The sequence below is a fragment of the Gopherus flavomarginatus genome, chromosome 10 (genome assembly GCF_025201925.1).
Source record: "Gopherus flavomarginatus isolate rGopFla2 chromosome 10, rGopFla2.mat.asm, whole genome shotgun sequence".
Taxonomy (NCBI): domain Eukaryota; kingdom Metazoa; phylum Chordata; order Testudines; family Testudinidae; genus Gopherus; species Gopherus flavomarginatus.
Window position 1 is genome coordinate 50,464,220 of NC_066626.1, and position 24,342 is coordinate 50,488,561.

The window sequence follows — 24,342 nt, forward strand, 5'->3', positions numbered from 1 at the left end:
ATTCATGATTATTTTTTAAAAATTGTGTTTTGTTCCAGGCTTGCGGTCAAGGGGTAGTGATATTTGCTGCTTTACCTCAGATAAGAGTGAGTCTAAACTCCTCAGGCCAGCAAATACTGCTCAGTCATAGACGGTGGGGAGCTCAGCATTAATCTTTAGTAAGGTTTCTCTCTAACGCTCAGAGAACATGGGTCTACTCTGCTAGGTGGAGGGTCACTGTTAGATGCAGCACTTGAAATGAGGGAGAATAATCTATTCTATGGATCTATTAACGGGGCTGCTAAGGAAAGGGCAAGGTGTTCCCAGACAATCTGTGTTATACCAAATAAGATATATGCTGGTCAATTAGTCAGATGGCTTGATGACTGATCACATTAGTTGATTGAAAAGAAAAAAGAAAACCTGAAACCAAAAGCCAATTTACTGAGATGTCCTGCCCATTAAAAAAGTGTCCAATTTTTTCATTCTTAACTACAAATAAAATATTACAGTATAGATTTTGCTGGTGCATTTAAATTGGAAATACAAATAGGCGAAAAGGTGAATTATTCAGAGAGTTTTTGTTTTTAATGTTGAGAGAGAAAATGTTATATTTGGGGATGCCCCTAAGCCTATGCTCAAACATGGAGTCTCTATGGCCAATTGTCGGTCAAAAGGTCACATTGGTACTGTGTGCAACACTGTAGTGCGGTGTGCTACGTTATAATGCCGTGTGCATTCTCCCGCTCTTTTTGCCTGGTCATCTAAGGGTCGGCTAGCGCCTGATGCAAAAATACCAGCGTGCCGTGTGCATAAGGGTAGTGTGCCGTGTGCAGATCCTGTTTACGTGGAGGGCTCCTGCTCAGAAACTGGAAGGCGAAGGAGTTAGGGACCAATCAGATGCTGACACAAGTAAGAGAGCTTTCAAATAAAACTAAGTCTCACGCCAAAATCTGCAGGAGTATCTGCATGTTAGCTGAAAGACTTGGATCCTCCTTCCAGCTAGAAGGGTCTCCTGCGGATTTAGCCGGCTCGGGACAGGTGGGATTAATTCCCATCAATTCATCATGCTCTCGGTATCTGTACTGCTGGTCAGCTGCGCCTGGAGTGCGGTATTTGTATTCTAATTTCTGTAACATTCTGTTTGCTTAGCCTCTTCCTTTTTTTTCCCTCCCTTACTTGGTACCAAGTTATGTATATAGTATTTGAAAGTTAAATTGTTGTATTGATTGCTATTGTGGTTAATTGTTGTACTTTACAATATTTGGTTAATGTATATAGCTTACTCGTTTTGGTGTATCTGCTCTAATTTCTGGTGAGCAGTTAATCACAGATCATTTGGTTCCCTGTTGTTGGTTGTAAACAGATTGTTTCAAGTTGTGTAAATATTCTTGTTCTAATAGTATTGTTAGTTGGTAAAAGTGTTACTCCCCAGCCCAAGTTGCAACTTATCCTCCATCAATAAATGGCCACGTGGTTCTGAACTTTCAATCTGTCATGTTTTGATTTTCCTCACTCGATCAAAAACTTACTCGAACCTGTATTGGTCTTGGACAGGGGACTAATACTAAGATTTTTTTTTTTTTAATAGTAGGTTTACAACAAAAAACCCACAAATGATCAGAACATTTTACTGAAGTTTCACTAATTTTTTTTTTTTTGGGCTTGGTTTTAAGTACTTTGAAGTTTTAGCAACCTCAACCATTGCAGAATTGGAGTAATAATTGGAGATATACCAATCTCCTAGAATTGAAAAGGACCTTGAAAGGTCATTGAGTCCAGTCCCCTGCCTTCACTAGCAGGACCAATTTTTGCCCCATATCCCTAAGTGCCCCCTCAAGGATTGAACTCACAACCCTGGGTTTAGCAGGCCAATGCTCAAACCATTGAGCTATCCCTCCTCCCCAAGAAACGGAATCACAAAGCAAAACTAACTATAACCAACCAGTCTATTTTCACTGAATAAAAATATAAGATTAGTAACATTATTTTAAAAAATAAATTATTCATTTTCAAACCTAAAAATGCCTTTTAAATTACAGCACTAGAAAAACAGATTTGATCAACTGTACTAGACTGATTATATGCAATGACCTTAATGAGTTCAGTTAAGCTGTAAATTGATCTAAAATGTAACAATGGATATGAAATGCTCATTACAGTACATATACTTTAATACTGACTTGAGTGTCATTTTGCTCTATGACATTCATCGAAACTACACTTTGTTATGTGCTGGTCAAATTTAATGAACTTGAAACTTTTCAGGAATACCAATTAACTTGAGGGGGGTAGCTGTTACCAGCTTTGCCAACACAGAAATCTGTTGATATAACCCTACTGTTTAGCAAGCTTTCATTGAACTTTTTAACAGCAGTATTGTATTCAATATAAAACTACACACTTTGAATCAATTTTTTGAAAAAAAAATTCAGAAAAATTCAAGCAGTCCTTTAGCATAAGAAGTGACCAACAACCCTCAATCAAATTTTGTCTTCACAGGGTACATAGCTCCAAGAGTTTAGACTTTAGAAAGATAATCTTCTCAGGAAACCTCTTCCTCCCTACTACAAATGCATTTAATTGTGCAAAATATTCTTACAAGAGAGACTCAAGTCCCACAATTGCATAGCCCAGCTCCCTTTGAAATGAAAAGCTGGCCATTAAATAAAATAAAATAGCACTGAAAGTACTTTCTTACCATTTTGATTGGGTTCTGTTGGCTCTGATACTTTTCTCGATGGTACAACAATCGCATCTCCTGGCAGTCTGGGACTTTCCACGTACTTGGGCTTCCTGATCGGACCTGCAGCGGGAAAAAGTTTAGTGCGTCTAATTTTTTCCAGATGGAAAGCACGTTTTCAGAATGAACAGTGTGTACCCTTAGAGATCTAAATAAACCTTAAGGACAACCTACTACATATACACACACACACACACACACACACACACACACACACACGAGCTACTACAATAAAAACCAGTGAACTTCTGCACTTCCTCTCTTACAGTCCGTTGTAAGAAAGAAAAACCTGAGTTACACTCACTTTTTGGAATGTAAACTCTGGTGGAAAACAAAAGCAATTTGCTTGCTGTGACGCTCCTGAAGCAGTGTCCAGTGTATGTAAAAAGAGGGTGACTTAGACATATTTGAATCCAGAAAGCTGTTAGTTGAATTCCTCTATTCAGAACCTAAATTTTCCAACTCAGTGTAACGATAACTCTAATATCTCTGAAGCTAGGAGACAAGGATTACAAGCAGACAACTTGCAACACTGACACTCGGAATTCTTTAGTCTAGCAACTTTACATTACTGGGTATTTTATCCAATCAAAGCTGCACAGTCTGATTGCAAGGGGAAGGTGAGACTGAGGGAGAAAAATATCTTTTTGTCAACCAACTGTTTCTCATTTATAAAGACATCAGCTTTCCCAGCTCATGCTTAAAAATTAAATCAATCTGTACCAGGTATTTTTAAGCTACCTTTTACTATTAAAAAAACAAAACACACACACACACAGAACAAAATTTTTGAATTAAATTGATACCTAAAACTCAAACTAAGTGAGAATGCTTTATGTTTTCTTTCTTAAATTATTAATGAGAGTATACTTCGCTAAATGAGGTTTAACAATTACAGGAAACGTTAGATGAACAACAGACTTTCTGGTCAGAAAAATATCAACACAATGAGAACAATGCTGCCATCTAAGGGTTGACTAAAAGTAGAATAATAGTAATATTAAACCAACATAAATTAACTATCTATTTAGCCCATAACATTTTAAGTTTGTGTGCACTTCTACAGAAAACATAATTATAAAAATATAAATTCTGAGTTTTCATTAGTTAAAATAAATTTGATCATCTTCTGTGAAGAAAATTGTTCCAGATTAATGTATTTTACATTTATTGTAATTATAATGCTTAGCACACTAATTTTACAGCAATGATTTAACTTCTATTTTCTATTCATTAAGAATGACAGGCAGATTAGAACTATTAAAATATATTCATTTTGAAGCAAAAATTTAACAAATTTGACCTACACCTGCAACAGGACAAAATGCGGGATACACGGTACCGAGATCGGTGCCGAGAGCCAGATCAGTACCGGGAGTATCTGTCCGGTGAACGAGATGTTGAACGTTGCCGCGAGTTGATCGAGAGCGTCTGCGAGACCGTGATTTGGAATGATGTCGCTCTGGTGGACCGAAGGAAGGAGGCCTTACCAGGGCCGGCTTGCCGATGGATTGAACAACCCACACCGGCGGTGCCGGGGGTTGAGGACGTATCGGCTCCGTCATAGCAATGAGCTCCCTTGCCGTAGAGAAGGTCTCCAGCATAGAAGGGAGAACAAGCTCAACCACAGCAGGAGCCGGAGAGCTGTCTGGCACCGGACTCAATGGTCCTTGTGGGACCGGAATCGACTGTGCCGCGCCAGGTGGAGCTGCAATCTGCGGTGCCGACGTTGAGGGTGCCGCAGCGGTTGACGGTGCCTGACGAACCGTCTTAGACAAGTGCTCTTTCTGCGAGGCTGGAGTCGGAGCATTATGTCATTTCTCAGTCGGGGAAAGGGAGCGGTGCCGAAAAGTCGTTACCGGGACTCCTTCTTGGTACCGGAGTGATCCAGTGCCGAAGGGGCGCTCCTTACCGAGGTAGTCTGTTGGGCACTCGGTACCAATGTTGCAGGACTAAGTGCCGACTCCATGAGGAGCTGCTTCAATTGAAAGTCCTGCTCTTTCTTCGTCCTTGGTTTAAATGACTTGCAAATGCAGCACCTGTCAACAAGGTGGGATTCCCCTAGGCACTTGAGGCAGGAGTCATGGTGATCCCCTACTGGCATCGGCTTCTGGCATGCCGAGCACGGTTTGAATCCCAATGCCATGGGCATGGGCCTGTACTGGGGTGGAGGAAAGGGGCTAATCCCCGATCCCCCCTTCAACTATATACACTAACTATGAATAGAAGTACTAAAACTAACTATAACTACAAGAACTCGAACTATAAACACAGTAAAGAGCAAAGAACTACGAGAAGCTAGTGATGTGGAGATCAGCAAAGCCGCGCTCCACAGTTCCAACAACCATCACGGGCAGTAAGAAGGAATTGAAGGGCCGTTGGGTCGGCAGGGGTATATATCTGGCGCTATAGCGGCGCCACTCCAGGGGGCGACCCAGCCGACCCACCAAGTGTTGCTAGGGTAAAAATCTTCCGACAAGCGTGCACACGGCGCGCCCACACTTAATTGGAATTGATATGAGCAAGAACTCGAAGAAGAAATGTAAGATGTGGAATAACTCCCATGGGACATGATGGAAACCTCATTACTTTGAATTTTTCTAGGGTTTCATCCAGCCTAGATCTAAAACGGTTACCCTGCATTGTCAGGAACTGTATTACTTCTACCTTTTAAGACATGACTATGAATGGTGTTTTATCTGTTGGTTTCTCACTAGAGTATCTACTGGAACGATGACTTTCCTTAACACTAGACCCTTCTTCAATGATTTAAAATCAGTTAACCCAGTCAACAAGCTAAATGAAATCATGTCATTACCACTTTTTTGCTCTGTCTCTTACCAATATAAGCATTTTCTGATCTGTTTTCACATCCTGCCCTGTAAGAAAGTATTATGGACATACATGTTATTTTTCTTCCCCTGTTTTCTAAATGACCACTATTGATAAGACAGACAGGTTGTCTGTCTTTCGTATCAGACTGGTTTTCCTTTTCTCCCATGGACATAAACTTTACAATATCTAGAGTTTCTGGGTGGGGAGAGAAGAAGAGAGTAAGCAGACAGGAGGACCTGCTCCTTTAAAAATTCTCAAGATATTTCCCAGAAGAAAAGGGAAAATTGATTTTTAACTCTACCTATAGTGTTACCACTATTTTAGATTAATTTACTCTTTTTTAGTTTTAATGATGAGTTTTCAGTCACAATTTTTACTGTTCCTCTCCCCCTCGCCCCACTGAGAAGACTATTTAAAGTGAAATAAGCACACTGCTCAGCTTCACTTTTTAGTTTTCAACTATGATTAAAATGCTGCAATGTATAACTTAGGGGCACTGCAAAGAAATGTTTAAATTTTTAAAAAACTTTTGTTTTTAAAGAAAGGAAAATATTTCTGCTATTGAGTTATATAAAAAAAATCCTATAGACCCTCAGTCCTTGAAAGTGTCCCTTTGAATTTAAACTAGGCCATGTCTTGTGACCTGAATAAAACACAAATGAACAAAAAAACCACACCACAACCCAGGCAGCATGTTTAAGATTCTGCCACTGCCTTGCTGACACATCTTGTCCTCTCTCTGCGCCAGTTTCCCTATTTGTGAAATAGGGATAATTATTCACGTACCCTCACAGGGCTTAATTCATGCTCGTAATGTGCTGTGAAATGCTTGGATGAAAGTTGATGAGTATTTGTATTGAAGGGTGATTAAACGCCACACAATACTGATAATTTTGGTAATTTCTTTCAGAGTAAATTCTGTTTTCGTTTATCTTAGATTGTATTTCAAGTTTTTCAGTCTCTTGACTCCTTTTACTGTGGCAGGAGATGCTACTCTGATGACAAAGGAGCCTAATCAGAACAAGAGTTTGCAGTTTGCGCTGTCTACTTCTCTGACCACCCTTAGGCAAAGAGGCACACAATTTAGGAATGCTTGTAGGTCCCCAACTACTCCTCGGTTGTCAGGGGGCACCTATATTTTTAATGCATATCTGAAAAGCCAAATTTAATCATTGCTCTTGGATATGGACTTAGCCAGTTATTTATGCCTTTGTGACCTTCTGCTTTGGTTATTGTAATGTAATCAATGGGGCTGCCATTGAAGGCCACTCAATCTGCATTTTATGCAGAATGATCCTGCTCATCTGCATGGTAGCATCAGCATCAGACCATATTACACCAATTCCCTGAAGACTCTGTTGACTTTTTTTTTTATTTCCAGGTGTAATTCAAGGTTTTGAAAGTGCTCTTAAAGAAACAAAAAGAACAGGAGTACTTGTAGCCCACGAAAGCTTATGCTCAAATAAATGTTAGTCTCTAAGGTGCCACAAGTACTCCTGTTCTTTTTGCTGATACAGACTAACATGGCTCCTACTCTGAAACCTGTCTTAAAGAAAGAGTACTGGCCCAGTGAGAGACCACCTTTCTGTCTATGATGCAACAATTGAGATCAGATGGGAAGTCTAGATTTCAGTGATTAGGGCCTGAAAACTGGATGCTCTGGAAGGAGCATTTCATTCCACAACTTCACATACTGCAGACTTTCATGACATGGCCTCTTCCTTCAGACTTCCACTCGGGGTGGAGATTGTTGAATATATTTACATCCTAATCTGTGCTTCAGGAGTTTATGGATTGGAAAATTAATTTAGTAATTAAAAATAAATCTGTTTGTGCCCAAGGAGTACGTGAGTAAATTTTATAAATAAAAAAAATAAATAAAATGTTCAGTTATAAATTACCACCAGAGGGTGCTATTTCATCACTTTAAAAATTGTGATATGGAAGCAACTCAAAATGCATTCCTCAGAAACAACCACTTCCTTTCGGAAGACAGTAATTCAACTCTCAACTGCAAATAGCACTATAATTAGATAGAGCAAAGCAGAAAAACAAAGAGAAAACATTCTAATCAGAACCAGATTAATAAGCAAGAGCCTGTCAAGTGACAATTCAGAATTGAAATATCCTCAGAGTATATTTTAACATCTTGATTTCACTTTTCAGCTGCAGAGCAGTTGGGACTCGTTGAAATAACGGTTTTTCTTTAGCGAGTTTAAACTGTCTAGCAATGCTTACAGCCCCACACAGATACACTGAATTAATACAGGGAAGAGCGGCAAATGGTAATAAACTTTAGTATACTACTCTACAAAGGGACACATTAGTAGAGTTTAACTGTGGCTCAAAGATAAACCATTCAAAAGTGAATCGTAAATGTAAAATGAAAATTCTGTTAACTCAAGTATCGTGTTGAATATTGCAACCAATCATGGTAAGAAAAGTATTGGGCACACTAAGATCTAACAAATATTCTGCAAATTCCCGACTGGCCAGTTCCACTTAGCTGTGATGCTCCAGAATGCATCATTTAATGCTGCATACATGCCAATTATAAGAGTTTTCGGAGCTTCTTACTTTAAAAGCGGGAGATACATAAAATACTGACCCCTCCACCCTTGTTGTGAGCTCCATTTTCCAACCTACTAGATTTTCCCAGGTTATGTTGACATGAAAAGATACTCGGTGGGCAACTCATCAACCCAAAAATCAGCAAGACTTCTTTGGATTTAATAACAGAGGTAGTCTGGTGATCTGTACAGATCTTGTGCTCTCTCACAGTGCCAAAGATCTTGAGCTCAAATCCCAGGGAAGGTCTGGATATTTTTTTAAAAGATGCAATATCTAAAAGAAAAGTTATGAGCTTAATGGAGGAATTACTGGGGGAAGTTCTATGGACAGTGTCATGAATGACATCAGACTAGAAGACCATCTCCAGTTCTTTCCAGCCTTTAAGAAAAATTAATATAATCTATGAAAAGTCCTAATGCCCTGCAAATACACCACAGCCCCTTGTAACCAGAAGGGACTGCTCCCATGTGTAAAGTTAAACACATGAGGAAATACATACAGGACTGGGGCCTAAAACAGATAGCTCACCTCTGAAGTGTGTGGAACGGTCCTCTTAGTCTTCTTCGTTACAACTTTCAGCACGTTCTGCTCAAACAAAATTTTCTTTTTATATTTGTAATGGGGTGACAGGAGGAGATTTGCTCCTCCTGAAAGGTGAATTGCATTTGTTTAATGTCTTTGAAGACATTATTTGGCTTTTCCCTAGTTCAAGTCTGGAGCACTATTATCACTGCAGTATGAGGAACTGGCCAAAGAAAAGTCCAAGATATCAATGATGGCCCATTTACCATTCTGATCCGCTCTATAGTGAAGTCTGATAACCTCTCAGTAATCTACTCATCCATTCAAAATGCACTTGAGTTCCTATTTCACTTCCCAATTATTATTAAATACATAATTCCATATCATCCCTTTGAAGATTACTTTGTGTACCTGCACATAATTTAATGTTTTTTCGTTAATGTTAAACTTCCTTTACAAAACAAATTCACCTCACCATCTTTTATCATTTTACTTCCTCTCCCAGGCTCCTCCCAACCTCCTCTCCAAAGTACTGTATTAAGGAAGTTCCTAGTTCAAAATGAACCAGGAACTTCAGTTTCACCAGCAATTCTTGGCTCTTTTCCCACTTAAGCTGTGGTTTCTCTGTCCCCTCTTCTTATGACTACCATCTGGGCTTGAATTGCAAGAGAGGAAGGAAAAAAGGTAGTGATGTTCACCAGGCTCTGCTCACTAGCTAAGGTTGAGCCATGTGATTAACCAAAATGAGATGCCGATAGCAATTTTTTTTTTACAGATACTCAAAATATGATTCTGCAAGCTTCCTGAGCCACACTGGCTTCTCTTTGACAGTTCTTGGATATGCTCAGGGACTCTATGAAGCTCTGAAGGCTTGGCTTTCTTGACTGAGGAACAAAAAAAAAAAAAAAAAAATAGTGGTGCTATCTCCATACACCATCCACTTGTGACACCAAAACAAGACCTCAGACACAGCAAATAGTGGAGCTCTGTAATCAAGCCTTTCCTTTCTTACATGAGGAATAAAATAGTTAACAGTGTTAGTATTTAAGTTATCATGTCTGGGAATCTGAGTTAACATCTCATTAAAATGAATGACGACATACATTTCAGAGCTGTGCGCTTTGACCAATAAACATCTCTGCATCAAGTACACACTGTTCATATTTTTCAGCTTTCTCTGCAAGCACAACAGCCACTTTTTCAAAAATAAAAACTGAGATTCTGAAGAAAAATACAGTCATTGCAGAGAGATACTGGTATGCCATAAAGCCCATGTACTGGCTCAATCTTAGCCCTGGCTACAGTGTTCCCCAGAGGATGTTGCTACACTTGGCCCTCCTATAGAAGCAGCTGAAAGGTAGGAGTCCAAGCTTTTTACTGAGACCATACTCACTTCACAGACAGGAGAATACCACATAGGTCAGTGAGACCGGATATTTAAAGTATCAGAGAGGTAGCCGTGTTAGTCTGGATCTGTAAAAGCAGCAAAGAGTTCTGTGGCACCTTATAGACCAACATATTTAAAGCAGCAGATGTAAGAGAGGAGTACAGCAGCCAGCCCCACATGATCCACAAGTGCTCAGTGGACCACTGGTGGTTTGTGGACTACAGTTTAAAAAATACTGACTTCGTGTTCTCCATACAGTGGAAGACGTCTCCATTGTGGAGGAAACATGCTGGTCCAATAACAATGCACTTTCTAAACTATGGAAATTAGTTTTTCATATCCAAGTTCCTGCCCAAGTCTAGTGAATGAACATTATTACCTGCTGACTATTTCATGCCTTAGATGAAATGACTTTGATCTCAGTACAGTTCCCAGCATGTCATCTCATCACAAAAGGACATAATTTTACTAACGCAATTTCAAGCCTGCAAATTAGGGATGAGGCACAGTAGTAAGAAACTTTCCCTGCCATGTCTTGTGCTCTGTCTTTTTGGTAGTGGGGAAGAGAAGAGGTCTTTACCTCCATAGTTCTCAATGCAGAATCTTTCACAAGCTCTAAGTTCATATCCACCAATATTAAAATAAAAACAACTAAAAACCCTGTTGTAGCTACTGTACTAGTGACCTTAGTGTAACCCCAAAGTACACACAAATCAAATCTAATACCAAGATTAGAAAAGCACACCAAAGACAGGCATACTGTTTCATTAACAGATGTCAGTGTATAGCCTCCTCTTGATGTATGCTTAACACTAATAGGATTTCCACATGCCCATCAAAAAGGATAATATAGTCTTCCATAGTGAAGCAAACAAAAAAAACCATCATGTACGTAGCTGCTTGATACACTATATGTTTTATAACAGTGTCTGATATTAAACAAACAGAGGGGGGGGGCTTGTTTCTGTATATACAAACCTCAGAAGTGAACTTGTTAAAAAAAAATATTTCCTTTGACTCACCCCACAAAGCCTGTGTATACTGGGGCTCCAACAGTGCTAAGGAACCAGGGTATTTTTCAGTGTGTGTATTTTTAAACAGCCCCTGCATATACCTGAACACTCTTTCAACACGGTTTAGCCCGATTAGTAGACCTACACCTCATTTAGTTGGAGCTGCAGTCTAAATACTTGCTGGCAAATACAGCTTTAAATGCCAGTGCTTTCTGTATAGGTTTTTATTCTGCCTTCATCACAATGGTATTCAAGCACCTTCCAGTAATACATTAAACAACATGCTAACATCTGTCACATTTCTCTCATCCCCTCCCCAGCATAGATTGGTCAAAAAACAGAATTGTTAATTACAACATTATAGGCATCAAAACCATACATATGATGGAAAGGAATCCTTTAATTCTTTGAAGTAACACATACTTCACACACTATAACTACATCTTTCATTAATCTTTCCACCCTGGAGAGATTAAGCTTGTCTCTTCATAATGCCATATGTAGTACAGTACTGCAAAGAGGAATATATGGACTGAAAGAGATTGCCACAACCAAAATGTCATTTAGGTTAGTAAAGGGGAGCAAGTCAATTCAATAAAGTCTAAATAAATTAGAAGAAAACAGAACAACCTTGAAGCTAAATATCCCATATGAATTAGGAAAGTGTTCAGGATAGAAGGGATAATACATGCCACGTGGAAAACACAGGTAACACTTCTTTCCATGAAGGTGTTAATTTCAACTAAAATATTTTGTTTGGATTTATATAGTTCCCTATATATAATTTTGTAAATAAAACCTAAATTTTGGTCATGACTGTCGCTTTCAAGTGTTGTGCTATAACTCTATATGACAGCAGATTACCTGAATTCACTCAGCTTTGACACTTTTGCAGTATCTTTAACACAACAGAATAGTCAAGTGCTAGCTTTCTCTACAGTGCCTTCTTTCTTTAGGTTTAAGTTTAGGGTGACCAGATAACAAGTGTGAAAAATCAGGATGGTGTAATTGGCACCTATATTAGAAAAAGTCCCAAATATCAGGACTGTCCCTATAAAAATCGGGACATCTGGTCACCCTATATAAATTAGGTCCTTACAGAAGGGCCATGAGGATGATCTGAGGAATGGAAAACCTACTTTGAGAGGAGACTCAAATAGCTTGGCTAATTTAGACTAACCAAAAGAAGGCTGGGAGGAGATGTGTGTCAACGTGAGACAGAAAATCATTTCAAAAGGAGGTTTTCAGAGTCATGTAAGAGATTTAGGAACACAAATCTCTTTGAAAGCCAAGGTGAAGCATTCCAAGTTAATGGTAATTGTGGTCCTAAAATCCCTTAACGTGATTCCGAAAATCTCCCCCTTTGTTTATAAGTATACATCCCTTTGAGCCTTGCATGAAAAGGGACCTGAACTACTAGCAGCTCCAGAAAGTGTATACACAAGGCAGACGCCACACACAGGCAATATCAGGGGCCTAGGAGACCTCAATATCAAAACATGAACACTTTGATTCTTCTTTAAATTCCATCACTTTGAGAGATTTGCTTTTTAATCATGTTTCTCATTCATTCCTTGTCCAGTTTCAGGAACTCCTGCAGTGTCAGGTCAACTGGGTTCTTACGGAGGGAAAGAAAAGCCCAACAAGAGGAGTGTTTTCTGTGCTCATCAATGGGGTCATCACAGGCTCCCAGCCTTCCAGTTTCTTGAAGAAGCAGGAGCATTGAACCACATCAGGTTCATTCTGAGGCAGCTATGCTAGGTGGTCAGGTACAGCTGAGGAGAAATATGATTGCTCTCTATGAATATATCAGAGAGAAAAATACAAGGGAGGGAAAGAAGTTATTTAAGTTAAGCGCCAATGTGGACACAAGAACAAATGGATATAACCTGACCATCAACAAGTTTAGGCTTGAAATTAGGTGAGGGTTTCTAACCAGAAGAGAAGCAAAGTTCGGAACAGCCTTCCAAGGGGAGCAGTGGGGTCAAAAAACCTAACTGGCTTGAAGACTGAGCTTGATAAGTTTATAGAGGGGATGGCATGTGGCCAGTGATTGTCAGTAGCAAAAATCTCCAACAGTTGGAGGCAGGACACTAGATGTGGAGGGCTCTGAGTTACTACAGAGAATTCTTTTCCAGGTATCTACCTAATGGGTCTTGCGACATGCTCAGGGTCTAACTGATCGCCATATTTGCGGTGAGAAAGGAATTCTCCCCTGGGTCAGACTGGCAGAGACCCTGGGAGTTTTTCACCTTCTTCTGCAGAATGGAGCATGGGTCACTTGCGGGTTTAACTAGCGTAAATGGTGAATTCTCTATAACTTGAAGTGACTAAACCATGATTTGATAACTTCAGTAACTCAGCCAAGTGGTTAGGCATCTATTTCAGGAGTGGCTGGGTGAGGTTCTGTGGCCTGCAATGTGCAGGTCAGACTAGATGACCACAGTGGTCCCATCTGGACCATGAGTCTATGAGACCCACATTACTGTCCTGCCTTTCTTTCTCTCTCCCCCACACCCCACATTTAAACTTAATTTATTCCTGTTTAATTAGATAACACTAAGCCAAACTATAACAACTGAGACCCCAGTTTTCCCACACAATTTAAGACTATCATGGGAGAGAAAGAAGAGAGTAGGAAAGAAATGGGCTCTCCATCTCCAGTCAAAGTGCTGAGGTTTTGAACACAGGATGCTTGATGCAGTGTCTGTTCAGAAAGATGTCTGACTCCAGCATTGCATGCACCATCAAGAAGGCCTGGAGTCACCATTATATTAACAGGTGTTAGGAAACATCCAAAAAAGCCAAGACAGAAAGGAGATGGGAAGGAAAGGGAAAGAGATGAGAGACTGGGAAGGAAGGAGACAGCTGCTGCCAAACTGTTTTACATTGAACTTTTCTTTGTTTCAGACGTCTCAAACTGAAGTCTCGTTCTGTGACTGAGTTTTAATTGAAAAACAATTCAAATGACACAAAGATGTATCATTACTTTATAGAAAACACTGTAGGTCAGATTGGGTCTCCACAAATTATTTTAAAACTATTTATCTATGCAAGTACTTTTATGTATAAAAATGTCTTTAGTGTCCTTAACCAGCAAACTAAATGTTATTTTATCAGTAAATACAGCAGTGGGACTGGAAAAAGACTGTACTAAAGTACACATAAACATATGCTAAAATAAAGTATGCAAATTTACTTTAAATAAAGAGAGACAAAAACACTGTCATTTTCTTGAACATAAGTGCCGACCAAATGTTCCTACACACGAAGAGAAAGTTACCAATATTGCTGAAAGTTTTAAATTGTGATTTATAACCGTGTGATGGCAGGAGCACATAAAAAATAAGACAAGTCTGTTTTACATCCTGGACAACTCAAATTTACATTTTTACCCTATGGGTTTCATATTATTAATGTATACAGACATGGTACAAGGTAAGAAAGTCAGTCCATAAAATGCTGGCTACAATACAGCTGTTCTATTCCTAAAACAGACCAATGTAAATTAAGAGTTTCAAGACTCAGATATGTTATTTAGCCAGACATTGAATGGAGTTTCAATTTAAGAAATCCACATATAAGCCCCAGCTAGTTTAGAAAAGCACTCCTAAGACATGTGACCAATTATAGCAGTACAGGGCCACATCTTACATTTGATAACAAAATCACAGACAAAATAAACAAACCATTTGGCAGTTCTGACGTACCTATCCCACTTTACTGGGAGACAGGTATCACTTTATTTGATTAAAATTTGCTTCCGCCATCTCCCCCAACATTTGATTATATTCAACTATGGTTTGTTGTTCTTTTTTAAAAACAAAACAGAAAAACAAAAACACAAAACAAAAACATCTTCTTCTGTACACTCCTCACTTCTATCTCCGTTTTCAGTCAACCACATTCTGAGATGGGAATATCACCATGCTATATACACTGCTGATACAACAACACTGAAAAGGCTGTGAAAGCCATACTGCTAGAATCCTCTTCATCTCTTATTGCCCCATCCCAGATGACAGATCATTTATACAAAATCTTCCTCCTTTGCCAGTTTAAATTCTCCAGCATTCAAAAGGAATAGTATACCAGGTCTCCAATACCCACAGGATAATGTATATGTCCAGAATATTCCTATGGAACAATGGCGCGGTATCCACTAATGAAAAATATTTTAACAGCTGCTAGCTTTCAAATGACAGGCAGTATTTCTAACAACTTCAAAATCACTCCACTGTGATACACTCAAACAAAAGAATAAGACAAAAGGATTTCTTGAGATTTCTACATGTTTTGAATGAGTTAACACTTGTGTGTGAGAAAGTCACAGGGTAAACAAAACAATATGCAGCAGAGTGGATTTGATTTAAATCAAATTGATTAAAATCACTAGTCAGGAAGACTCGATTTAATTATGGATTTCTACATAAAAAGTACATTCTTATTGGTTGTTATAAGCTCAGTACATATTCTTCACAACTCAGATAGATACAGGTTTCATTTTTAGAAGGTACACACTATATATTTTTTAAGTTGCTTATTTTGAAAATTTTTCAGATTAGCTTTACAGCTATACCAGAAAATGAATGATTGATTCACCAAAGGTAACTGAAGCAGGTATTTATGAAGTCACTGGGAGGTGAACTAATCTCCAGTTCAAGAGGCTATTCATGAATATTTGGAGGATTTTCTTGCCATTCTGTTTTAGGAGAACATCACCACCAGACAGACATTTAAATTGTTTTATTTAACTAAAATAACAATGTTACGTAGTCTGCATTTTTTTCTTCAACAGCAAACATACAACATTTTAACAAAACAAGCATATGAATTATTGAATTTACTCAAACATTCAAGTTTTTTAAAATCAGGTTTGTTTTTGTTAAAATTGTTTTTAACTAAAATAGTTAAATGAAATAGTCAATTTAATTTTTGTTTTTTAACTACGTCAGGTCAACATGAGAAATTAAAGTATTGGCTTCTGCATCTAACTCAGTAGTCTTCACCTTCATTTTCCTGTTTGTTCATAATCTGGAAAAGAACAACAAGTTTTCCTGCTTTTTCAGGTCCCAAACTACTTCTCAATTTAAAAAGAATTGGTGCAAAGGAAGAAAATATTCTTTTTACGCCAGCAGCAGAAGCTACTGCTGTTAAAAATGAGATCATCACTTCAACAGTCTCTGAATTCAAGTGCTTAAGTGACTTCCTCCAGTTCCCTGGCGTGACTTTCTTTAAAACATCATCAGCAAACATATATTTCCTTGAATGGTTCTTATTCCCAAGCTGGCTCTCTTTTACAGCCTGCTGCCATTATAGGTTTTCCTTTCTAGTGAGAGAATGGTGTGGCAGATCTCAAATCAGTGAAGGCTACACTCAGAAAGACCTCAAGACTTCTGGAATATGCTGCTCAAACAGTTTCACTGTTGTTTCTACTGCCTGTCCTTCCCTTCTCACATTTATCTCCAGACTTCTTCTCCTTGTCCAGATCTATTCTGTCCCCAACAATCTTCTATTCATTGAACATTCTGAAACTTTGCACTTTTAGAGAGAGAGATAAGAGATTGACTCTGTGTACAAAAATTTGCAGAGAAACAATCGGGTTGAGGTCTGTTATTTCTCACCTCTATACATTATTTATTTAAAAACATTTTTGCTGTTAACAAGCATGTTAGTTCTGGAGACACAAATCCACAGTTTGAGAACTGAAAAACTAAGGGCACTCTACACTGTCAAAGTTACAGCGCTGGCAGTTACAGTACAGCTCAGAGAGTGCAGAACGCAAACTGTTATTGTATGTTTACACTGAGAACTATCTGCGCAATAGCGTGATCGCACTTGCAACGCTATTTGGAGCGGTGCACCCTGGGCAGCTCTCCCACAGAGCACCTTTCTCTCTTTTGCTACTAAGACTTGTGGGAAGGTGGAGGGGGTCGAGGGACATCTGAGCCATCCTCTGCCTCTGGGTTCCCCTCCCCATCTTTGTCCAAGATTTCCTTCTCCTGGCTCGGTCCACTCTCAACTAGCACATGAGCCAACAAAGTATTCATAGGGGTCTTCACAGTGGAAGTAGGGTCACCACCAGGCATTGCATCGATCTCTTTGTAGAACCAGCAGCTCATGGGCACAGGACCGGAGCAGCGATTTGCCTCCTTCGCCCTGTGGTAGGTGTTCCGCAGCTCCTTCACTTTTACCCTACACTGCAACATGTCCCAACCATGGCCCTTTCTATCCTGCATCGTGAAATCTGTCCATAGTTATCATAATTCCTACGGCTGGAGCGCAGCTGGGACTGCACAGCTCCTCTCCCCAAATGCTGATGAGGTCCAGCAGCTCGATATTGCTCCAAGTGGGGGATCGCCTGGTGCGTGGAGCAGGCATGGCCACCTGGAAAGATGTTCTGAGACCACTGCCCACATGACTGAGCAAACAGGAAGGAGACATTCAAATTTGCAAAGGAAGTACAGGATGAGGATGACGGCTGGTCACCTGAGGGCAGGGCAGTAGAGTTCAAATCAATGACCAGAGAGCTGAGAACAGGCATTGTGAGACACCTCCTGGAGGCCAATAGCAGCACTGTAGTCACCACAGTGTTTACACTGGCACCGCAGCGCTGTAGCCCCAGTGCAGAAAACTCTATGCCTCTTGTCTGGGTGGGTTTTTTTAGAGCGCGACAAATGCGCAGTTTCTATACACTAAGTGGCTTGGCAGCGTGCACACCTCGGGAGTTACAGCGCAGAAAGCCACTTTACTGCGCAGAAATTTGCCAGTGTAGATGGGTCTAAGCATCTCTGATGGCATCTTCTAGACTGAGCACTGAGTCCCATTAAGTAGATAGGAAGATTAATCTAAATAATCTATACAGAAGCCCCTGGAAACCCATAAAATTGGGTCCCTAATCCATGAACTATTGGAACTAATTTACAAAACTTTTCTTAAACATTACATGAATATATTGTCTCATACTATTGAATTAGAATTTAAAATCTCTATTACATTATAGTTCAAAGATATCTCATCATGGATCATAATTAAAACTATCTTTAGATAAGTTTTTTCCTCAAAAAGTATTTTATAAAAAAATCCGATTCAAATAAAAAAAATCAGATTTAATTTTTTTTTTAAATCACTGATTTTTATCCACCTTGATAAGTAGTCTATTACACTAAGCATAATAATTGCAGTCACTTTTGTCACGGAGTGAGGGGGAGTCCGACCCTGCACCCCTCTTCCTGGGACTCTCAGTGACTCTCAGCCAGCCAGTAAAACAGAAGGTTTACTGGACAACAGGAATGCAGGTTACAGCAGAGCTTGTTGGTACAGTCAGGACCCCTCAATCGAGTCCTTCTGGGGGTTCAGGGTGCTTGGATCCCAGCTTAGGAAATCCTGACTTCCCACCACCCAGCCCAAAACCGAAACTGAAACTAACTCCCTCCAGCCGGCCCCTTCCTTTGTCTAGCTTCCCGGGCAAAAGTGTTGACCTCCCATCCCCCCTGCCTAGCTCACATTACAGGCTCAGGTATTGTCCATCCCCTAAAGTCCTCCCCTGCTCTCCCATCCCCCATGCAGATAGCCCCTACTCCATCACAACTTTGCATTAGATCACATAATTTTGAGATACCTTAAAAACACTGGATCTTTCCGAAATACAGTTAACTTTTCCCAACAGTTCAAAACTAGGGGGCAAAATTCCCACGGACTTCAGTGGGGCCAAGATCTTTAAGTCAATATACAGTCATTTGTAAAATCATACAGAACTGAAATATGCTATTTCCTGGTTCAGTAATTTTACCTGAATTTTAAAGCTAACACGGTACTTTAAACATCAAGAGAAAAGAGTTACAAGAAGGACTGGGATGGTGAAGAATTTTAGATAATGTAAGTAAATCCTCTAAGAATATTTGTTAAAAACCCTAATAGTATTTTGGAATACTTGTCTGATAACCTTTTAAACAAATATTACTCTTTCATTTTTACATATCATGGCTTGTTGCCAAGAAGCATTTATTGTACTGACAACCTAACAATTTTTTGTCATGATGCTCAAGTTCACAGATACAAATACTAAGACAACAGAACTTCAAAACCATTCCCTATCTCCCTAGATACCAGCAGTTTGGAAAGCTTCATCTGATGTCAAGCCATCCGAATTCAAGTGATGCTAGTGTGTTGGAATGATTGAAATCCACAGAATGCAGATAAAAAGGAAACTAGAGAATATACCTAATTTAGTAAGAGACATATACATGCGCATTACTTCTCAAAATTTGTATTCTTAGTAGTAAATTAGTTGACGTGATTTCAACAGCTTAAAATTTTACATCCATTTATTTATTTGGGAAAATAAACAGTAGCTACAAACAGTAAAGATCATTCTCAAATTAAACATGCATCTACCGCCATCACTAAATGAATGTTACAATGACACTATATAGTCACTACCACACTTAAAAATCAAGCAAAAATAGAATACAGATTTATAGCTAACTCATACTCTAACAATTAAATTTTCAAATATATTCAGATGACATTTCAAGGCAAATAGATTTTGTATTAAACTTTAACCAGCTAGAACAATTCTGTGCTTTTTGAAAGGAAGAAAATATTCCATTTGAACACAAGTTGTTTATGTCCTTCCGTAGGCTCATACAAACACACATCAATTTCTCCTGGTTTCATTACAGTAGCTTTATTAACACCATTTTAAATAGGAAAAAAAAAACTTTATAATGCTCTGGATATGAAATATTACAAATATATTTTAGTTTATCAATTAAGTTTTACCTGGGGATTTTTTGTTTGATCTTGTTTGCATCAAGTAAGACTGGCGAGGCAGCAAAGGTGATGATGGCAAAGACATTGAGACTCCTTTAGTCAAGTTTAGTCTATACATATCCTCAGGTACAGGCTGATTACCAATGGGAGAATCTGCACTGTAGCCAGATGTCGCAACAACGTGCAGTGCATTCTCTGGGCAGGAGTCACCTGCTGAAAATAAAATGTTGTTTGTGATTTACCAAATGCACTGAAATAAACGTGAGACTATTACACTGAAATATAGCCTACAACATTGGTACAAACATGCACATCCACGAACAAAAGTCTACTAGACCACTCTTACCATGGTGGGAAAAAGAGCACCTCTCTATAACATTCCTATCACTATAGTATCTAGGCATCAACAAAAAGCCTCGCAAATACACAGAAGGGAGAGCAAGTAAACAGAATTTTGTTTCTATCATCATTCAGAAAACAAGCTTTTAGATAAGATTACTATCATTTAGATTTTACCCTTTGAGGCAAAACCACATTACAACAATAAAACACAAACATTTCTACAGCCGAAAAAGTATTTTACAACTGCTGTGATGCCCTGAAAGACATGCTTGTCTGTAAAATCACAACTACAGTGGAAATCTGAAAGAGTTTTCAATGTATGCCATGAACAATCTTATGAAAGAAGGTCTACAGGAAGGGACACTCAAAGTTGGCAAATCCAAATTTGATCTGCCTTTTTTTCTGCTTATATCTGTGAAATCCAAAACGTGGGCTTTGATAAATGTTTTTTTTATTTAAGAAAAAATAAAAAATTGTTGGTTCACAACACAATGACAAATCAGTGTGCATATCTAATAGAGGGGAAACCTATCAAGAAAAAAGATTTTAGTCCAACAGCAGACCGGATTGCTATACATTTCAAAAGCCTGACTGCTCACAACAATGAAGCAAGGAAAACAGAAGGCAAGGCAGACAAGCCAGATGTGTATGGCCATATTAGTAATGCAGGCCTCAGTGTTTCAAACAGAAATCAATAAAAGTCAAAAACAACGCTTTATACCAAAATGCATCTGATATTTTATTTCCTAACGAAGACATTATGAATTAATGAAATTGTGAATAATAAAAAATTGATAATTTTAAACTAAAAATTACAGTTAAAAGTGAACCAGTCTCGCAAAAATAAAAAGTAAAGCAAAAATATTATATATATCCTGACAAACGAGGGAGAAAGAAAAGTCCAGAGTAAAGTTTGGCCTATATGCTCAGCTACCATAGTCAAGGCACATTGCTACCACAAGGATGGTTGCCATAAAAGAACCTGATAAATTAGAGTTATGGAGAAAACAGATGCTTCTTTTGAATTACCAATTCCTCATATCAAGTTTATTTCCTTACAATAAGGTAATATTTCAATTAGATTCAGACCTTGTTTGGTCAAGTTTCCTGTTCATTTTGTAGCCATCAAGACCTACAACCCTTTAAACAGCTGCTCCTCGGCACTTTCCATCAGATACAGTCTATTAATATTATCTTTAAAGCATCTTCTTGTATTCCCATACTGTATCATAAGAAAACCTCTTACGATTTTTAATTACAAAACTGTAGAGAGTATGTAATCTTCCTAGATTTGGAGGAGAAAAAAATGGGATAATTTTGTCAATTCAACTAGCAAGCTTTGAAACAGCACACATGGACATTAGCGATAACTGCTCTTCAGCACAATCATGTAACAGGCAAAAAGTTCTAAATCCACAGTAGTTTCCTATTTCCAAAAATGAGTGCATCTCAAGAAGTCTGGTTCATACAGATCTTACCCTGTTCTCAAACTTTACCTCTAGGAATTACACAGTGAGATATGTGCTTTATCTTTGTAGGATGAGTGAACTGCAAGAACTTCACTCTGGATTTCAAAGTTCTCTCACTGAGTTGTAAGTCCTAAAACACAATAGCAGGCTAACATACCACCTTCCTAATGCTGAGTTTATCTTCAGCACCTCTCAATCTTCTATCCCAACAAAGCTAGAACTGCTAGTACACTTTTTAGGGATTGAGTTTCAGTTCAGTCACAACAAAGAATAGAAATTGTAAAAACCAAGGAAAATATACAATTACATTTATCTAAAGTGCCTTTCATGACTATTGTTGAAGCTTTGCTACTGGCTCAAAACCCTCTGTGAACTAGAAGAGACACTTCAGTGTGTAGCAAGTTGAAACACACTGTGTGTAAAAAAGATATTTCCAAAGAAATAATGAAACAAAACACTAGTGATTTTAATTTACAGATTTATAACTTCACAGGGTGAGACTTTCAAAAGCACCTAAAGGAACTATGCAATTAATTTCCACTGACTTTCAATGGCAGCTAACTCCCTTAAGCACTTTTGAAAATCCAACCCACACTTTTAGTATCAACTCTGCATCTATTGCACATCAACCTTGGCAACTGGTACTCTAAATACAGATTTAGATTAGATGTGACAGGCTCATTTATAACCTTAAAGACAAAACCAGTGAATATAAAATTAGTGGTTTTTTGTATGTAGGATACACAGAGAAGGAGGAGCTCACATTCCTTTTATGTCTTTGGATAAAGGAAAAAAGTGAGTGAGCAAGCAAGCAAAATGCAAATATAGATAACTGCAATTTGAAAATATTGACATTGTTGCTAAGGTTTTCACTAGACATGTTACAGAGGCTGCAATCTGGAAATTGTGCAAGCATTCCAGCTGTGATTGGGGTGACAAGAGTGCAAAAAAAGACAACACATACAGAAAAAGGAACAAAGTTTTTCCTCTTGCAGGAAACAACAAAACAAAAAAACAGGAAAACATCTGATCACTAGAACTATCTTCAATCAAATTATGTGATAAATAAATTTGGCTACAACAGTAACTTTACAAAAAGTTTTAACATTTTTACATAAGATCATTCTGTCTCAGCAATTTTTATTATAGCAGTATGCTGCTGATAATTTACTTTGATTACTCCTATGATCGTGTCTGTTGGGATAGCAGCACAGAACAGATTTTCATTACTTGGATTTCAAGTGCAACACAAAATTAAAACACAGAAACCCTTCTATCCGCACTCAAGCTCTCTCAACTTGACAGCAAGCTCTCACTTATGTTCATTCACAGATCCTTGCTCCCTAAGACACTGAGTGCATTGTTGCCATAATGAAACAAGAGTTACATTTTGGGGGCGGGGGGGAATAGGAAAACAAAACTAATTTCTCTTACCTCACTCTATGTAACTGCCACCACTACGGATAAATGGGTTTGACTAGCAAGTTTTAGTATCCAGGAGGGAAAACAGCCCTTGAGAAACTAAGACAGGCTAAGCTAAAAGGGGAGACCATTAGGAACAATGGGGAAGGAGCACAGTCAGAGGGGAGCAAAATACCCCAGGAAAAAATCAGCCCTCCAGCTGCTCCAAAAACCCACTGATGAAAGGCTGCATTACCTGATGCAAGCAATTCAGCTAGTAATTTCTCAAAAAGGTATGAACCTAGCAAAGAAGGCAGCCCAACAGATCTCATCAATTAAGGCCTCCTGAACTCTGCCCCAGAGCATAGACATGGCTTGGCTACAGCATACCCAAAGTTCCTCTGAGGTGAGAGAGGCTTGTAAGGGCCTCTAATCCCCTAGGGAAATGACATTTCTGAAAGCCTTGTACCCCCTGTAAGGCCCTTCAAACAGTACAAGCAGGGACTGGACCCGTGGAATGGTTAGTTTCAGGAAAGGTAGAACTTTCATATCGTATTTTCAAATAATTGGCATAGTTGACGCCAAAGGGGAGAAAGACAAATAACTGGGTATGAAAATCCTGCTTCCAGATTGGTTGCTATCTGCTAGCACCCCATTAACCAATTTTGACGACAGTGAAAAGTTAAAACAGGTATAAGAATCAGTTCTGAGGCATTTTATTCATTTCTACCAAATGTCATATACCAGGGGTAGGCAACCTATGGCACGTGTGCCGAAGGCGGCATGCGAGCTGATTTTCAGTGGCACTCACACTGCCTGGGTCCTGGCCACCCGTCCGGGGGGCTCTGCATTTTAATTTAATTTTAAATGAAGCTCCTTAAACATTTAAAAAACCTTATTTACTTTACATATAATAGTTTAGTTATATATTATAGACTTACAGAAAGAGACCTTCTAAAAACGTTAAAATGCATGACTGGCACGCGAAACCTTAAATCAGAGTGAATAAATTAAGACTTGGCACACCACTTCTGAAAGGCTGCCAACCCATCATATACAATGCATTCTAGCTGTTTGATTGTTCTTAAACAATTGCCCCATGCCAATCTACATATCATCTTAAAGCAGTTTCCTTGTGGAACAAGAGTCACGGTGCCCTGGCACCAATGCCACTTCAATTTGCCAGTTTGTATGCAATAACTATAATGGCTAGACACTTGCAAAAGAAAGGACAACAAAAATGTGCTGGGCAGATTGTTCAGGAATACGCCCTGCCCGGGGAAATGTAGGAAAGAGACAGCACTA

The 24,342-nt window shown here is 38.9% G+C and overlaps 1 protein-coding gene across 5 annotated transcripts in view; it reads right to left on the bottom strand.

Moving 5' to 3' along the window:
• Positions 1-24,342, bottom strand: part of TANC1 (tetratricopeptide repeat, ankyrin repeat and coiled-coil containing 1) — a 197,949-nt gene that overhangs the window by 97,864 nt on the left and 75,743 nt on the right. For 4 of the 5 annotated variants that reach the window (XM_050969154.1, XM_050969158.1, XM_050969155.1 and 1 more), the window contains 2 exons: positions 19,835-20,038; positions 2,681-2,785 (listed from right to left, as the gene is read on the bottom strand). In XM_050969154.1, the coding sequence (XP_050825111.1) occupies positions 2,681-2,785; positions 19,835-20,038 (309 nt within the window). Of the gene's footprint in view, positions 1-2,680; positions 2,786-19,834; positions 20,039-21,413; positions 21,453-24,342 lie in introns of all 5 variants that reach the window. The other variant, XM_050969156.1, reaches the window with a different exon arrangement.